Source organism: Streptopelia decaocto (genome assembly GCF_964273445.1).
Source record: "Streptopelia decaocto genome assembly, chromosome: 1".
Lineage (NCBI taxonomy): Eukaryota > Metazoa > Chordata > Aves > Columbiformes > Columbidae > Streptopelia > Streptopelia decaocto.
In genome coordinates, this window is record NC_138663.1 from 200,564,566 (window position 1) to 200,581,640 (window position 17,075).

Genomic DNA, 17,075 nt, shown 5'->3' on the forward strand with positions numbered 1-17,075 from the left:
TCCCTCCCTCCCTCCCTCCCTCCCTCCCTCCCTCCCTCCCTCCCTCCCTCCCTCCCTCCCTCCCTCCCTCCCTCCCGTCAGCCCCCGCGCCTCTCGCGAGCGCCCGGCGCTATTTAACCTCCCGGGCGGCCATTTTGCGTCCTCTGCAGCGGGGATGCGAGAGGGGAGCAGGTGAGGTTATTGCGCGCGGCATCCGCCGGCATCCGCGGCGCTGGGGCGGCGGGAGCGAGGGATGCGGGTGAGGCGGGAGGAGGCACAGAATCGCAGAACTTTAGGGACTGGAAGGGACCTCAGAAGATCATCCAGTCCAATCCCCCTGCCGGAGCAGGAACACCCAGATGAGGTTACACAGGAAGGTGTCCAGGCGGGTTTTGAATGTCTCCAGAGTAGGAGACTCCACAACCCCCCTGGGCAGCCTGTTCCAGTGTCTGTCACCCTCACTGAGAAGAAGTTTATTACAAAATTGAAGTGGAACCTCTTGTGTTCCAGTTTGAACCCATTACCCCTTGTCCTATCATTGGTTGTCACCAAGAAGAGCCTGGCTCCATTCTCCTGACACTCACCCTTTATATATCTGTAAACATTAATGAGGTCACCCCTCAGTCTCCTCCAAACTAAAGAGCCCCAGCTCCCTCAGCCTTTCCTCATAAGGGAGATGCTCCACTCCCTTCAGCATCTTCGTTGCCCTGCGCTGGACTTTCCAGCAGTTCCCTGTCCTGCTGGAACTGAGGGGCCCAGAACTGGACACAGTATTCTAGATGCGAGGAGCAGCGGTATCGAGTCGTGCCCGCTGGCCGGGGGGCCCGTGTGCGGGGAGGGCCCGGCCCGGCGCGGTTGTCCTGGGGAGCGGCAGAGCCGGGCGGCTCCTCCCGGGGGCGGGCGAGGCGGCCCCGGCCTGTGGGAGCGCAGGGAATGTGCCCCGCTTGGGGCGCGTGTCCGGCGCCTGGAACCTGAGGTAAATGTTGGCGAATTCAAGGGTGGCTGTTTGATGCGGAGGGAAGTGTGTGTGAAATAATCAGCCAGTTACATCTTGTTTTTTTTATTTCCTGAGGAGATCTGTCTGGCCTGCGGGCTGTTAAGCACAGGGGTGCAGCAGAGGCGGAGAATGATGCTGAGCTCTGAACTGTAAGTATCTGGCACAGCCTGGAGAGCTGAGAGGGCTGATGTTGCGTGTGGTGGTGCTTGGATGTCATCTTGTTTCTGGATGTTGCGTTTGTCAGGTCTTGGGTGAACTGATGTTAGCCGTGTGGCTGCAGTTTGTCCAGGGCGTAGGTGCACGTTGCTGCTAAAAATCACCTTTCCTCGCACTGATATGTGTATTTTGATACAGCAGATCTCAATTATAGTTCTGATTTCTTCTTTTTTTTGGTAACAGTATGTAAGATTTGTATTTTAATCATTTGCACTTAAGAGGAACTTGTACTTCGTTATCTACTGACTATATATTAGGGTAAAATCTGTGTTTTGTTGCTTACTCACTGTATTTGGTTAGGATATGTCGCTGTACTAACCACAAACTTGAAAAAGATGTTGATGGAGCAGAACAGAATCCTTAGAAGCAGAACTTAAAGCAGACAAGAAGGATAATAAATAACTGAAGCTATAGAATTGCTGCTTAGTGTAAGCACAAATGGACTGCGCCTGCTCAGTGAGCTGCTACCATAAAGAGGTCAACTAGCGGACAAGTGATGAAGATGATAAACGACCCCCAAAGCGAAAGTAACAACCATCAAAGAGATTGAAAGAGTTTATAATATCAGTGAGAGGATGCTAGATGACAGCAGAGACCACAGAATAATCTGCCTTATGCATATGCAATTAGTTCTCAGAGCAGGCAGCCAATATGATAATGATTTCTGGGAAATGTAATGAGCATGTAATATTTGTACCAATATAAACCATGTACCACCAACTAATCAGTGGCATACCTATGGAGGGACACCCCCAGCGCTGAATAAAGAAATGCTACTTTTAAAACCCTAAAATGTGGTTTTAAGAGTTAGTTACTTTGCCAGTTTCATGGTACCAGTGTGGCTGCAGTTTGTCCAGGACATAGGTGCAGGTTGCTACTAAAAGTCACCTTTCCTCACAGTGAATGGCAGATTGAGTCCCTGTCTGCTGCTATTTTAAGTGCATTAAGATGAGTTTAATGTCTAGTGTACTTCTAAGTCTGCATTTAATGCAGGTTTGGAATGAAATATTTTCATTTTGGAAGAAATGCAAGGGGGTAGATTCTGCCTTGAACAGTTAGATGATACAAAAAGTTATCTAATTGTAGAGTGCTTAAAATTCAGCCACTGATGTATGACTGCAGCAGACTTGTGGTATTTTTATCAGTCTTTGTTTTGAGAGTAACTTGGAGGTCACTGTAGCTGGATGGATTATAGGTGTGAACTTAATATTGTGAGTAGTTGTGGCTGGTTGTGTTCTGTAGCCATTTGTCCTGGCCTGCTATTCTTAATCTTTACTGCTGATCTATATAGATGTACTGTATTTTCAGACTCGTCAATTTCATGTTGCTTATGCCATGCTTTTGGGAGGCCTTCCTGAATCCGTGCAGTTATCTGTAGTCTACAACATGAAACTGTTATCCAGATAATAGCAGGTTATCTGAGGAAATCAGATGAATCTTCCGATGCTAAATGGCATGTAATAACATTAGAAATATTAATGGGTATGATGATGGGTTTGTGAAATGGTAAAAAGTACAGTGAAATTACAAAGATGCAAACTTACGTGACTAGTAAATTATCAAGGACCAGGTAAAATAAGGCTATTAAGTAAGAAAGACCTGTTTCTCTGATGTGTGTTTCAGTCCCTTTTGTGTAGACTTGGGCAGCTGAAGGGCTGGATTGGGTTGTCTTGCAGATTCGACTGAAAATTAACATTTTGTTTGTGGGACTGTTTCCCATGTGGGTTGATAGCCAGTGAACAAAGGATTGATAGATGGTTAGAGCAGCAGGCTTTAATTATAGTGTAGCTAGCAAAAGAGAGGGAAGATGGCATTGCTTCTGGTGGCGACACTATTAGATTAGTTTTAAAAGGTTGTAAAGCACAGGGAAGTGGGTATCTGTGTGTGACTTAAAGCTGTAGTGTCCTTCCGAGTGTAAGAAGCTGTTGGCTTACATGTGTGCTTATACAAGGGAATATTTATTCCTAGTAGGGAGAGAGTTAAAATATTCTGAACTCCGATCTACGAATTTCTGAACAATCTGATGCAACTCTGAAGTTAGCCTTGCTTTGAGCAGGAGTTGGACCAAAAGAGCTGTAAAAATCCCTTCTGAGCTGAACTATGCTATGAATGTCTTAAGTAGCTGCAACTTAACTGTTGCTCTGAAGGTTTATACACGTTTGCCTATGATTCACAGGAGAATCTATGTTGAAATGTGCTCAAGGTTGTTCTTGTAAGTTTATTAAGTGGAGTGGTGGAAGGCTTGTTACCTGATTACATAGAATTTTCTTTAAAGCCTTGAATTCTCATTGATTTTTAGGGCACACTGAAGCATGACTGATACGGATGAGTCTCGGGCTTCTGGCTCTGATTACTCTGATGCCCAAGAGCCAATATGCAGCCAGCAGAAAGAACCATGTAAGGTACATGCATGTAAAACAAATACACAAATGGAGTGTTCACATTCAAGACAGAAGAAAGCTGCTCCTGAGGGGTCTTCAGATGAGCTTAACGGTGTACGCAGACCTTCAGCTGAGGTTTTACTGGACAACAGTGACTCAGAAATGTGAGTTTTTGTCTCAAGTTTAGAATTTTTTGAGTGAAGTACTTGTGTCATATATCATAAAAGTATACATTCTTTTGAAATTAAATATTATTTTTTCCTTTGCAGTGATCTCTCTGCTGCTGGTGGCAGTGAGTACCATCCCAAGAGCTCCACTGCACCTTCAAAGCAAAATAAGAGATCTCGGTCTTCAGGGCAACAAGCTGGATCTGTCGGAGGCGTGTCTGACAGTGAAAGCTCTTCCGATTCTTCTGCGTCCCATCCAAGTCCAGTGAAATCATTGGAATCTTCCAAGCAGCAGAAGTCAAAACTCAATTTGAAAGCCATTTTTGCCTATCACTTCAGAGGAAAGAAGTTTAAGGCTGCTGCACACCGAAAATTCAAGATTGTCTCAGGGAAGAGGAAGAAGAAGAGAAAATATGAGAGCACAGGGAAGCCTATAGGGAGGCCACCGCTGACAGCCTCACCTCTAGAGCAAAAGAGAAGGCTTCTAGACAGAGGTTTTCAGTTCCCTTTTGTTGAAAAACATTATGGAAAGAAAGATCTTCCCTTAAAAATGGTTCTTGGTTATGAGGTGAGTCTTCTTTTGTGGGATAAATGTGTTTTTTCATTCAGTCTAAAAGTAGTGAATTTAAATAGGCTATGTTGTGCCTGGTGTCCTACAACAAAATGGGTAAATGGTTTTTACTTTTGTTGAACAGCATGCTTGATGTTGTCTGTTTAATACCTTTGAGACAAACACAGCTAAAATATGGGTATCAATATAATACTACAATTCAGTTCATGATATAAATCCTTTATAGTGATCCATGATGGATCTCCTTTATAGTGATATTTTAAAGATCTCACCTGATGTATTCTTTTCTTTAGCAAGCAGCTACGAAGGGTTTTTTGCAGTACATTGAAGTGCTTAAATATGAAGAACATCTTAGAAAAGCTCTAAAAACCCTTGAGGCTGGTGAAGACTTAGAAAGAGAATGTCTGGTGGTACGGAAACACAAATATTTAGATGATGAAGGCCCCATTTCTCCTATTCGGGAGACAAGGTAAGTTCATCTTTATATTTTTAGGTGTATAAAACTTGGATTTTTTTTGTTCTTATCTAAAATATAAATGTGTGTGTATTCAGGCAGATGCGTGTTTGCTGGTATGGGGATGGCACCAGCCCTGCTTTAGTCTCCAGCCCCAAACAGCACTGTGCACGTTGCTCTGGAGAAAACCATCTCCATCCAGCCACACCAGTGCAGTCTCTGCTGCTCTGACACTTAAAGAATTCAGGAGACAGGAGAGGAGCATGTGGGTTTGTTAGAGTTTTAGGTGTATCAAGTTCAGCTCCTATCCTGTCCTTGTAGCTGCTGTCAACATTGTGTAATCTGGATGCGAATATCTGCTTATGAAAGTGTTGTTTATTTTGGGAACAAAGTGCTCAGCTACTTGGGATTCTGTGCTTGTAAATATGACCTGGAACTTCTCATAGAAGGAGATATTTTTAATCTGAAGACAGATCTTTCTTTCAAGTGATGATTTGTAATGTCTCATTAAAATGATGTGGTAAAAATATTCCTGAAATGAGTTCCTCTATAGTTACCCCAGATAATGAAGTGGTGTGTTTTATGGCAAAGACTAAAGGATATTTTTTAATTTCCTTTTTACTATATTAAGCATTGAAGCATCTTCGGTCTTTCTTCATGATCAAGCATTTAACTTAGATGCAATAAAGGGATCAGCAAATCAGCAAGAATACTTAATGTTTTAAGTATACTCAGCACATTAAATTAGAAAGACTAAAAGACAGTGTAAGGTACAAAGCAGGCTTTCAGCTGCTGTTCACTTCAGTAATCACACTGCTAACTATGTGAGTAGAAGTATTAGGGTGAGCATGTAAAATGAGTAACATTAGTTTGCTCTCTTACAAAAGACCAGAAGAAACAAAGTTCTGTAGAATAAATGCAAGTCAGCTTATCCAAACATTGGATTCTTTTATATGAAATGAGTACTGAAGACTTGTAGGTTTTAGAACCAGCCCTTCCTGTGCCATTCACTGAATAAAATGGTTTAATCTGCTTTGAGGGAATCCTTTCTATCTTAAACCTGTAGATGACAGTAGAACTGGATTTCATACTTGTGTTCCATGACAGTACAGAGATAATATTTCTCAGTTCTAATACCAGGAAGACAGCTGTGTGTTCCTGCTAGCTAACGCCTGTCCTCTGATTTTCTTGATCGTATTCTGCTGGGTTTCTGGCTTACTGACTCTCTAGGTTGTTTGCTGGTGTAATCACAAATATCTCAATACTACTATTGATGTCTGATATGGAATGTTTGTTCTGCTGCGAAGCACTGCTTCTGTCCTGCCAGTATTGCTACTTAGGATGCAGTTCTGGATTCAGAAACTACAATTTGAGAACAACCTTATGCAGAAGTATTATCTTATGCCTACCTTGTTTCCCTGAAAATAAGACAGGGCCTTATATTAATTTCCGCTCCAAAAGATGCTTACTTTTTTACATGCACAGCTGCCTGGGCAGTATTTAAATTGACTTTTTAATGAACTGTAATTAGGACTTATTTTTGGTTTAGGGCTTATATTTCGAGCATCCTCAGAAATCCTGAAAAATCATGCTAGGGCTTTTTTTGGGGGAAACAGGGTACAAGCTGTAGCACTTCCTTACACATTAAGAGAAACCAGGGGCTGTGGTAGGGCAATAATTTGCGTGTTTTGGGCTACTATAAAAATAGGAACTTGATTTGAATGTTTATATTTCAGTGATGATGGTGATGACAGCTTGAATTCTCATAATCAAGATGACCTTGATGCCAGAGTAGTGGTGAGTAAATATTCCTTAACTTCAGAAACTCTCTAACCTTCTTTCTCTTCTGAGGTTTAAGAATTTGTGGGTAATGTTTTGAGTACTTAATTCTTGAGCTTAGATGCAGAGTTAACTGTGTCGTACCTGTGAATCCTGATCTGTAATGCAGAAGGAAGTTGTTTTGAGAGTCTGCACTCTCTTTGAAGTAGTGCTGGAATGTGTAGGAATTCTGGAGTTCTCTGAAGAGTTCTTAAGTTTGTGAAGTTACTTCCAAAATCTTACCTGTTAAGTGTCTCAAAACTAGACTTGTGAGTACTTCTGTCTTCCATTTTCTTAGGAGAACAGCTCTTTCATTATAAGCAGTAAAATTCCAAGTAAGAAAAAATCAAAGCCAGAAACAAAACGTGCAAAATCACCTAAAGTGATTGAAGTAGAGGAGGAAGACGACTGTGCTGCTGCAACCTCTGGGCTTCTGCAAGGGTCACCCCAGTGAACAGAAAACAAAGCAATGGAGTGGCAGTGATCACTCTTCAGTTACCTTTTCATGGCCTGCTTGGTTTAAAGCATTGTTCCTAAGCCAGTATTGAGCTATCAACCAAGCAACCTAGTCAGGTTTGGTTTAAGGTGAGTGTATTGGGCTTGTGTCCAAGGTGGTTACAAAACCAGTATAATTTGTCTTTTTGCTAAGCTTCTAAGTCTTCTTTGCTGTCCTGTATCAAGTGCATAATATCCTTGATCCAGTGGCTGATAAACCTGCTGAAATGCTGACTTCTGCAACTTGACTAGTGTTAACCAATGGATCATGGAATTTGTGTAATGAAAAATAGGAAAACAAGTTCTGAATATTGTAACATAGCAGTAGCACAGTATAGGAAAATGTATGCATTTGTGTATGTACATATATATGCTCGTGTTACAAAGGACAATTTGGATGCCTTTCTTTCATAGCTGACTTTTTTAAGTGGCACTTGATTATTTTTCTGTGTCTTAAGGAAATGCAGGTTAAAGTGTGAAATACTTTGAGAGCTAAGGGTTGAAGACACAACGCAAGTCAAGTGCCAACAGTAAAAATTCAAAAGTGCTTAGTCAACTTGGGCAGAAGTCTATTGCAAAATATGATTAATGTATTTAAATGATGATAAAAATCAGTTTGCATGATTGAGGTTGAGTATTCCATGTGGAATAACTTCTCTGGAAATTAATTCTCTGCTCCAGAATCTAAGACAGTGATCTGAAGTTATAAGTTATCTTAAAAAATAACTCCAGCAGCATAGTGAATCTTGGATTAAAAGATTGTTTTTCCCTTCTTGCCCTCCTCTGTCCAGAATGGGTTCTGATATGAACATGACTAAGCAGAAGATCAAAGCTCTTTATGATGACATTACTTAACAAGCATTGCCCCAATTGCAAACATCTTTTCTCAGGGATGCTTTAGACAGTTGGAAACACGACTAGTGAATGTTTAGAAGTGGTCTGAATACAGCTGACTCCTGCACAAGGCAGTCTTGGTAGCAGTAGAAATAAAAAATAGTTTTAAAAGTTTACTTGTCAGTCAACAGTATTGAAAAAATGAAGGGTGATCTGCCTCACTCAAATGCTTTTAATAACCAAATGGCTGTCAGCAACAAACTAACAGCTGTTCAGCAGGTAAAAGTAGTCTGGGCCAAACAGTGATGTTGTCAGAAAAAGACTTTATATCTACTGGTTTCATTTCCTTCAAAATGCAGTTGACAGTCTGAAGAGATACACAGTGAGTCCTCAGTACAATGAGAGCAGGTCAAGCAGCATTTCTTATATGGTTGATTTAAGGTCCCAAGTCCTTGTAAAGGAAGTTTGAGGTTTCCCAGTTGCCACTTGGTAGCTAGGGGGTAAAATTGCAAAAATTACTCTGCGGTAGTTGAAGATCACATTGAGTGTTGGTCCAAAATTAATGGCTAAACATGATTCTTCCAGGCATGTACCTGAGAAATACTCCATGGCTTGAAAGAGACTCATCCTGGACCGAGGAGTGGGGTTCTTGCTTGGTAAGGCATAGCGAGGTGGTTCCTGGAGTCCTGCTCATTCTGCAGTTCATGTGATGAATTTTTCTGTTCAACTGCTGAGTGACTCAGAAATGAACTAAATTTCAATTCTGATTAGAACTGGATAAATTAATATGAAAATCAAGCTTATTACAACCGCTAAATTGATTGCTGAGACCTAGCTTTTGACTTAAGAAATCTTGAATTATTTGATCATATCTGATAGTCCTTATCACTTTTTTTTTCCTTCTAGTTTGTTGCCTTTGGAAGATGAAATACTACTGCTCAGTTCTCTTGATGTGCAAGGTAAGCTGTTAGTTGGTTTGCAGTTCCTATTTTCTTCAGGTAGCTTTTATACTTCGTTTCACTCAACATTTTTGAAAAAACGTATTCTATAGTTCAAATGTGAATACGTAAGTGTTCCATAGCTGCGCAACTTTGTGTGAAAGCTTCCAAAGTATGGAGTTCAGTGCAACATCTCTTCTATCAGTCTGACCAAAATTAGAGCCTGGAGCCTCTGCTTGAATGAAAACCCAAACTTTTGAGTTCTTGAATACTTTTCTATTAAACGCAGTTTTTGTTAGAAGTTGTATATAGAAGTACATTGGTTTTACCTGATGTTGAATGCTGCAGGGCAACTTAATCTTACCTGAGTGGTTTGGACGCTACCTGGGACCTTCGCTGCTGTACCTTTCTGTACTGGGCTGTATCATTCAGCTGCAGCTTCTGATCGCTTCCCAGTGGTAAAATTTCATCTTAATGCATGTCCCATGCAAGAACAGGGGGGACAGCACAAAGAAGCCAATAGTCTTGCACAAATATATTGATAAAGCTGTGCATAGGAAAACATCTTGAACATGGGCAGCCCTGAGCTAAAGCTGGGCAGTAATGAAAACCTCATCAGAACATACTTAAGAGGCACTTTCTTTGGCCATTGCTACAGTAAGGGCACTGGACTAGAAAACATCAGTTTGACATGGCATAAATTGTTCTTATGTCAGCATGATACTGGGTTTTCTGCCAGCTACCTTGGTCAAAACCATACCTGTCTCTAAAAATAGAAAACAGTAGTGGAAAGTGACAGTTATTATTGTAGGTATGTAGTAGACTGAGAAATAACTTGATTTTTTTTTTTTTTTGTACTGTTAAAAAGCTGTTTCAGAAATAGTAAAAAGATAAAAGTTGATGCAGCCAGTCTGTTCCAGCACGTGTTCAGTTTTTGTCTGTTGCTGTAGACAAAAACCTGGAACCTAGTGCTTAGAAAAAACCCTTCTTTCGCAACCCACAGCTGATGAACATATTAGTTGTGTTACATATATGAAGGGACAATATTTGCATATATTCAAACAGCAATTCCTTTAAATCCTGGTGAATCTAGGGGGTGAGTTTCATGTTTGTGATGTGCAGAAGTGTAGTTCAGTTATGTCGATCTCTTTCCAGGCTCTGCAGCCCTAAGCAGCTGCAACTTTTTTGGACTGCTTGAATTCTTACAGCTGTTTGCTGGCCTGATGTACAACTCTAGTACTTTGGCGGACTATAGTGGAATGTGTTGGTGAAAAAGGTAAGCTTTGTGTGTAAGAATATTAGATTTCTTCAATAACTGTTTCCACAGCAGATAATCAGACTAATTTGTGCACTGTCTGGTGTCTGCTCCCAGCAGTGTCTCCCTGATGGGGTGTTCAAAAAGCAGTGCTACAGTATTTCAGCAGCTGGCATCGTTGGTTTTCATGCAGATGTGCTGGTTAAACTTGGTATTTCTGTTGAAACAAGTAGATTGAAGGTTTCTTATTGCAAAGCTTGTCAAGTACAACATGGAAGAACTGTTGAACTGTTATGAGATAAAAGTACAGTTAAAGCAATGGCCTTGTTCTAAAACATTTCTATTTTAAAGGGCATTCCTGTGATGTCTGGAACATGGTGGAAAGCCTCTACTTAAGGGTAAGTACTGAAGAAATAGTTTTTTTTTCCTAGGTGGAGGTAGTTGGATGAGCATCATAAAAGCTAAAGTCTTAGCTTTTTGGTTGCCTTTTTACAAAGAAGCAATATTTTATTTTGAAACACAAATCCAAGTACCAGATGGCAGCTGGCAACATGTTTCTTTTGAAGTTAACTGGCTAGACTTCAAAACCAGAAGCTATTCTACAGACATTGTCAAGAGCTAATTGTTATGCCTCGTTATTCAGCAAATAGACACAACTCACTGTGTGTCTGAATTGAAGAACGTGGCTAGAAGAGTAACAGGTTCTGCTTTCCTCGCTGTAAACTTAATTGCAGTGGTGACAATGAGACCTGTAACAAGTTGACTTAGTGGAAAAATGATGCAAACATAGTTCAAAATGTAGCTACTGTAAAATCTCAAGGATTCATTCTGCCTCCTGCCTCCTAGAGGAACTGGAATTGGCAGGTAAAGACATGCAGCGCTGCATTCTTGTAGATGGTTTATTAGAGCATATTTGTAAGGTGTCTTAAAATTGTGTGTCATGTGGGTTTTCTTTACATCACAACAGCAGCTGACTGTTGGGTTACTCCCTTAGTTGTACATTCTGTGCCATGGTGCTCCAGGTTCTTAAAATTGCAGGTGGATTTTGTTGATATGGTAGTGTGGGCCATGGCTCAAAAACAAACAAGAAACCAACACGTTGTTGTGCCATTAGAATTCAGACAGCATAACTGGGCTACAGTCTGCCTGCTTTGAGTATAAAAGTACCAAAGTCATTGTAAAAATTACTACAATGCTGAAATAACTTGGAATTATTACTCAGTTGCAATAATTTCCTTCTTTTTAGGGAGCCTACGTGATGGTCCAGTCTGAACTAGCATCATGGTAAGTTAGTGTGACATTGTTTTTTTGCCCTCACCTGTTGTTAGCTGTCTGTCTTTAACCTGCTGAGCTGCTTATATTGCTGGGTTTCTTACTGAGAAGATGCAGTGTTGCTTTAGAAAACAGGAAAGCTTGTCTTCCTCCCAGCTTGAGAATACTGTGAGAAAATTGTTGTGATGATTGGCAATATGTTCAACTGCTCTGAAGAGAGTGAGTGAGAACAGCCTTTCTGAACAAATCTGAGTGTTCTTTTCATGTCACTTTATTCTGAGCATCTTAACAAGCAGCGTTTTGTGTCAGTGAGCAAAGATCATGACTCTGTAAAGAAAAGCCTCTCTCAGGGAGAAAGGCTGTCAGGAATGCCTGTGGTGGTTAGAAATCACCTAAGTGCCAAGTACTGCTCTAGGTTCTGATGGTTTGTGTGGACATACGTGTCAGTATGTAACCTTAGCTTGTATTTTCAGGTGGAGTGTAATGAGGAGAAATACAGAATACCATTTCGCAGAAATCTGAGGCCTCTTCTAGGTTAGTATGACCTCTGAGGTTCTGCACATTCCTTAATCACAGGGGGTTAAAACTGTTGCTCACATGGAGTTCCACTTATGTGGGGAAGATAAAATATAACTTACCTTCCTCCTGCCCCCAAATGTCTTGAAACAAATGTACAAAGTGTTTTTTTGAGATACCTTTCCAGTCTGCTTAATTTTTATCTGTCATGTTAATTTATAGTAGCAGGAGTGTTGAGGTCTATCCCGATAGGATCTCTTCTGTAGGTTCGTGTCGTTGGAAACGCCTCACAGAATAAACTTGTGGTTTCGCTTTACCCATTGAACTACCTGTTAGCTCTGTGGGATAAAACTGCAAGACAAATCTCTGCAGATGTAGCATCCTAGGAACTGCAATAATGCTTTATGTTTTCCTTTAGGTACTGACTTATGCTTTTGACACAAATGAAAAAGTGATTCAAGTGGAAAAGCTTGGTAAGAGTCAAGAGATGGTGTGTTTGGGGACTTCAGGTGTAACCAAAATTTTGGATTACGTGAGCTGAACCTACTCTTTAGCCAGGTTTTTGTGTAGGTACCTGATTACTAACATGGTTTATTGTGGTTTGAGTTTTCTGGATGGCTTGAAACAATCTATTCCCCCTTTGATCAGGAAGGAGTGATTGTTTATTTCCTGTTTTGGTGGCTGTAAGAAAGAATAGGCAGCACTATCTGACCTCGTCTGTCTGAACTTGAAGTGACTTTGTAAAAATGCTGCATTTTTGTTCTGTGTTAAGTACATGTTTGGTATTTTCATACTGAAGAGCAATATTGGGTTTTATGTCTGAAAGTTCCTGAGTATAAAGTGTTATCTCTGAGCAGCTCGGCCAATTTACTACTATAGCATTAAAATTTTTGGCTTCTGTTGTATAGAATGCAGAGTTTAAAATAAAAGAAGCAAAATATTCTCAAAGTATAAATCCTTCATGGCAGGAATACATACACACTTAAAAGAATTCTGAAGCTTCTGTTTCTTTTAGGTGAAATTCATGGAGATTGTTTTCTTTTAGTTGCATGGCAGTTTTTGTGAAAGGAAGAGTACATCAGCTCAGCTTATCACGAGACCCCTAACTGCTGCACACAGAAAGCTTGCACGTTAAAATGAGTGATTGCAGCTGTTGCACTGTATGGTATCTGCACCCAGCAGCATTCTCCTGGTGGGGTGTTCAAAAACCAGTGCTACAGGAGTTCAGCATGTGGCATCGTTGGTTTTCATTCTGCTGTGTCTGGTAAACCTGGTATTTTTGCTGAAACAGTCTGTGTCCCTTTTCAGGGATCTGGGTGCACTTGCTTTCTCTTTCCATGTTCAGTGTGAGAACTGGATACTGTCGACTAGGCAAGTGCATTCAGTTTCTTTTTTTTTTTCTAAACAGGTGCTAAAGCACAGAACAATGTGACTTCTGCTGTGTTAAAAGGATGAGCTGTGGAAGATAACCTGTCTGACAGGTGAGTATGGAGTTACTTCTCAGTTCACAAGGTTTCCTTGCAACTGTGTGTTAACTTGGTATGACTGTAGAACATTGAAACCCCTCAGTCAGTGTGGAAACAGTAATCTGGTAGCAGAGACTGCTGGGCAGTGATTACCCAGTATCTGAGCAGGTTGTGTATCTGTGAGCCATTCTTGTGTGTATAAATACTTGAAATGGCTGTCACAGTTGCGCAGCAATTTGTAGCACTAGTTTCTGAATTCGACTGCTCTTGGTCGTGAGGAACTGTTCTGCACTTGGAGCTTTTAACAGATTTTAGGCTTGTTGGTGTACACAGCTTGGGAGGATTGATTGGTCCTTAACAAGAAAGGAGAACCTGAATATCAGTTTAAGTTGGTGGTAGCAGCAGTGAGAGCGAGTACCCGGTCATTACCAAGGCTGCTGGGATGTTGCTGTTTCTGGTGAGCTGTGGACATGACCGTAAAGCAAGTAAGTCCAGCAGGCTCTTCCATTGCCACATAATGTGGCACAAAGTCTGCTGGGAATAAAGCTTTAGTGTGGGTCAGGTACAGCGCTCCCTCCTGCTGCTTTGATGACAGCAGGTTCCTGCTGAGGTGTGGGTGTGTGGCTGTGTCCTTGCACTTCAGATACAGAGGAACAAAAGTTCTAGCCAGAACCTTTGTAACTTGGACTCCAAGTGGAAGGGATGGATGGTTGATGGTTATCACACACAGAAGCAAAAAGAGGAGAGAAAAGGCTGCTCCCTGCAATTTACATCCAACTTTGTTGTTAACACTTCGCTTACACTAACCAAATCTGACTTTAACCCATAGCTGCAGCATGTCAGAGGGCTGAGAAACACCATCTGAGTGCCACCAGAGTGAGTCTGAAGGTAAGAGTGCTCAGCAAAACTGCTGATACTGAAACTCCAGGTCACTTCAAAGAGAGTTTGCATGGCTGAAAAACCAGCAGCTCTTAACGCGGTGACCGCATATTAAAATCCTCTGCAGGATGCCGTGGACGCTTGGTGTGTGCTATGGTCTATTTATGAGGATATAAACCTTCCCTGGTGAGGCCTCTTGGCCTGAAAAAGGATGTGTATCTACTGCCATAGGTCCTTTGAGATGCTGATGTAGGGAAGAGGCTGCTCAGTTCCATTCTGAAACCAGTTGACTTTCACAGCATGTGAAATTGGAGAACAGGTTAACACAGCTGTGACACCAGCAGTCCTGTGACTTAATTGCTGCTTCCTCTTCCCTTGGCAATGATACACCCTAGAGCTGAATGAAGGTCTTACAGTGGATAATTCTGAACAGCTGGGTGAGGGAGCAGTGCAGGGTGGGAACACTACAGGCACAGTGAGTAGCGATAGGAAACAGAAAATAATGGTATGTGGGGAGCTGGCATTGAGATGATGCTTCTGCCTCTTAACATTGTAGAAAGGGGGTATGTATGTGTTCCCCCTGTCATGCTTCAGACTAGAGGAAGCCTTGTTAAGTGAAGAATTCAGTGTGCAGAAGACAAAGTTCAAATAGCTGTGGGTTTTTTGGTATGGTTTGTGTTGTGTTTTGTTTTTTTGTTTTTTTTTTTTTTTTGAGTGGAAGTGCTGATGTTTTTTCTCTCTCAGGTCCTGGTGAGGTTGCTGTGAGTGCTGCAAGGAAGAACTAGAGAGCTCTTTCAAACACAACCTTATCTAGACTGTTTATTGCAATAATCTAGAATTAAATGTGTCATTCCAACTTCCCTCACTGCTCTACAAGATGAAATAGTGGATGGTATTTGGAAACCAGTTCAGAAGCACAGGGAGCCTTTGCCCTCCTGGAAGGAATGGAGACTTCACTGCCTGCTTGGTGTTGCAGAAGAGCTAACAAAGCTGAGTTGTGTCAAGTTGTGATTTGACTAGAACAGGCTTTATCAGCTGTTCTCCTTTACTTCTCTGTCACTGAACTCCACTGTACTAAAGCTCTGGTGAGGTATTTACTCTGTACAGAATGTCAGTGTTTAAATAAAACTGTCTGAAAGCTGCAGCCTGGGGTAATTTCCTGTTCTACTGTATGCAACCAAAGGAGAGGTGAGTAAATCACAGCTTGCTGGTAGCAAAGGGGAGGCTCAGTCTGATCATACTATGAGAACAGGCATATTCAGTCACACATTCAGCCCTTGGAGAACCTTGAGGATGAATATGAGACTACAGATACTATACCCTTCATTTTGCATTGCAAAAAGCCTCCACCTCATCCAGGTGCATGGTTTGGCAAGCTGGTTTTGGCTTATGCTACTAGGGGGGAAACAAATTGCTTTTGCTACTGTAGCACATGCACCTGCACCATGGAATGAAAAAAACAATCAGTGAAAGCAACCCTAAATTGAGGAGACTTTCTCTGCTGCATTTTGAACAGGACCAGCCTTAATGAAATTGCCCTGCTATTCCACCTACCCATCACTACATTGAACTTGGTTGCAAAAGTTGCTTTGAATTTGCCCTGTTACAATATAATTACTTGGCTCTGAATTGGAGCTGAGGAAGCTGGGACAGAAGAAACACATTTGGAAGTGGTAGCAGTGTAAGGTTTTTATTCTCTTTCTGTCTTTAGGTGCATAACTATGTCCCTCTTGGCTGCAGGAGTTCACTTCCTAAAATCTTAAATCACATCATGCAAAGGACAAGTTAGAATTTGCGCTTTAGAAGAAATTAATGTCTTATACTCTGAGGATTCAAGTATTTTAAAAAACTTTATTTGAAAATGTTTAATACAGGTATGTTAAAAGAGATTGTATGATCTCCCTTTCAAACACCCAACACATGTAAGTAAAGGCTTTTCACAATGTCAGTGTACACAATCTGGGGCAAACCACAATTAAAATGGTTAATTTGCTTCTGCAGGATTTCAGTAAAACAGGGTACTACAGCTTGTTTACATACAGCTCCACAATTCACTTAATGAAGTCTGCATTACTCTTGGGATTGTACCAATACACAAGTGTTCCAAGTCTGCCACTCACGGTGCTTTCCAAGTCTTCTTGGCTCTTAGTTTTTCCAGCATTTTCTGCAAATCAAACAAACCATGAGATCACAGTAGTCTAGCTTAAATGACTGCAAAAAGTGTAGTAAGGTGGATACAACTGAGGTACTACTCATGTTTAGGCTGAACATCAGTAGGAGTGGAAGTACTGCTCCAAAAAACACAGGTTTCACAGGGGAGGTGAGCTTTTTTTCACTTCTTTTTATACTTCCATAACTAACAGAAAATAAGAGCGATTTATTCCACCACAAACACGCTCAGGTGGTCACTGCTAAAGGCAGGATTTGAGCCTGGAGCCCCTCAGAGCAGCCTCAACCTGTCAGGTTTATAAAGTGTGTAATTCCTCCTGGTTGAGGGCCAGCAAGGGGACAGGGAGAATTAACAACCCGAGTCCTCTTGTTCTAGACCAACTGCAGGCAAACGCAGATGGAATTTTTGCAGCTTTTAAGCTGAGGAGTGCTCAGCAAGGCACAATCTTGTGTTACTTACAGTAGCAACAAAGCCAGAAAACAAGAGACTACCTTAATGGAAATTCAGTCAAGTTGGGACTAATAAAACCCCCACCCTTCTTTGGCCCAGTTGACTTTCCAGCAGCTGGAGTCCCTCAAAGCCTTTTTGCTCAACTCAAAGTCACCAGAAACATTCAGCCTGAAGTAGATCCTTTTTGAGAAAATTCCAGCCCAGTCATAGTGCTGAC

The 17,075-nt window shown here is 41.4% G+C and overlaps 2 protein-coding genes across 6 annotated transcripts in view; one reads left to right on the plus strand and one right to left on the minus strand.

Moving 5' to 3' along the window:
• The first annotated feature begins 148 nt into the window (after positions 1 to 148).
• On the plus strand, positions 149 to 15,382 carry TAF1D (TATA-box binding protein associated factor, RNA polymerase I subunit D). Of its 3 annotated transcripts, XM_082051079.1 has the most exons (17): positions 149 to 171; positions 1,055 to 1,125; positions 3,492 to 3,737; positions 3,843 to 4,308; positions 4,605 to 4,780; positions 6,502 to 6,562; positions 6,882 to 7,168; positions 8,498 to 8,568; positions 8,819 to 8,871; positions 10,006 to 10,126; positions 10,457 to 10,503; positions 11,352 to 11,389; positions 11,851 to 11,911; positions 12,312 to 12,366; positions 13,302 to 13,374; positions 14,189 to 14,247; positions 14,983 to 15,382. In XM_082051079.1, the coding sequence occupies exons 3-7, from the start codon at positions 3,505 to 3,507 to the stop codon at positions 7,035 to 7,037; spliced, it is 1,092 nt and encodes a 363-aa protein (XP_081907205.1). In that variant the 5' UTR covers positions 149 to 171; positions 1,055 to 1,125; positions 3,492 to 3,504; the 3' UTR covers positions 7,038 to 7,168; positions 8,498 to 8,568; positions 8,819 to 8,871; positions 10,006 to 10,126; positions 10,457 to 10,503; positions 11,352 to 11,389; positions 11,851 to 11,911; positions 12,312 to 12,366; positions 13,302 to 13,374; positions 14,189 to 14,247; positions 14,983 to 15,382. The 3 variants fall into 3 exon arrangements, with proteins under 3 accessions (XP_081907205.1, XP_081907207.1, XP_081907206.1); XM_082051081.1 differs by lacking the exon at positions 8,498 to 8,568; XM_082051080.1 differs by lacking the exon at positions 149 to 171 and having other exon boundaries at positions 1,052 to 1,125.
• A 687-nt stretch (positions 15,383 to 16,069) lies between these two features.
• The window catches only part of CEP295 (centrosomal protein 295), a 43,359-nt gene continuing 42,353 nt past the window's right edge, over positions 16,070 to 17,075 (minus strand). For all 3 annotated transcript variants that reach the window (XM_082069483.1, XM_082069485.1, XM_082069484.1), the window contains exon 28: positions 16,070 to 16,402. In XM_082069483.1, coding sequence (XP_081925609.1) covers positions 16,355 to 16,402 — 48 coding nt within the window. In that variant the 3' untranslated portion in view covers positions 16,070 to 16,354. The remainder of the gene's footprint in view (positions 16,403 to 17,075) is intronic.

What these genes read in the sequence shown, in the direction of transcription:
- TAF1D (XM_082051079.1), top strand. Translation starts at nt 3,505, where the DNA reads ATGACTGATACGGATGAGTCTCGGGCTTCTGGCTCTGATTACTCTGAT. An exon ending in GACAACAGTGACTCAGAAAT is followed by an intron (nt 3,738 to 3,842) that starts GTGAGTTTTTGT and finishes TTTCCTTTGCAG; the next exon opens with TGATCTCTCTGCTGCTGGTG. An exon ending in ACCTTGATGCCAGAGTAGTG is followed by an intron (nt 6,563 to 6,881) that starts GTGAGTAAATAT and finishes CCATTTTCTTAG; the next exon opens with GAGAACAGCTCTTTCATTAT.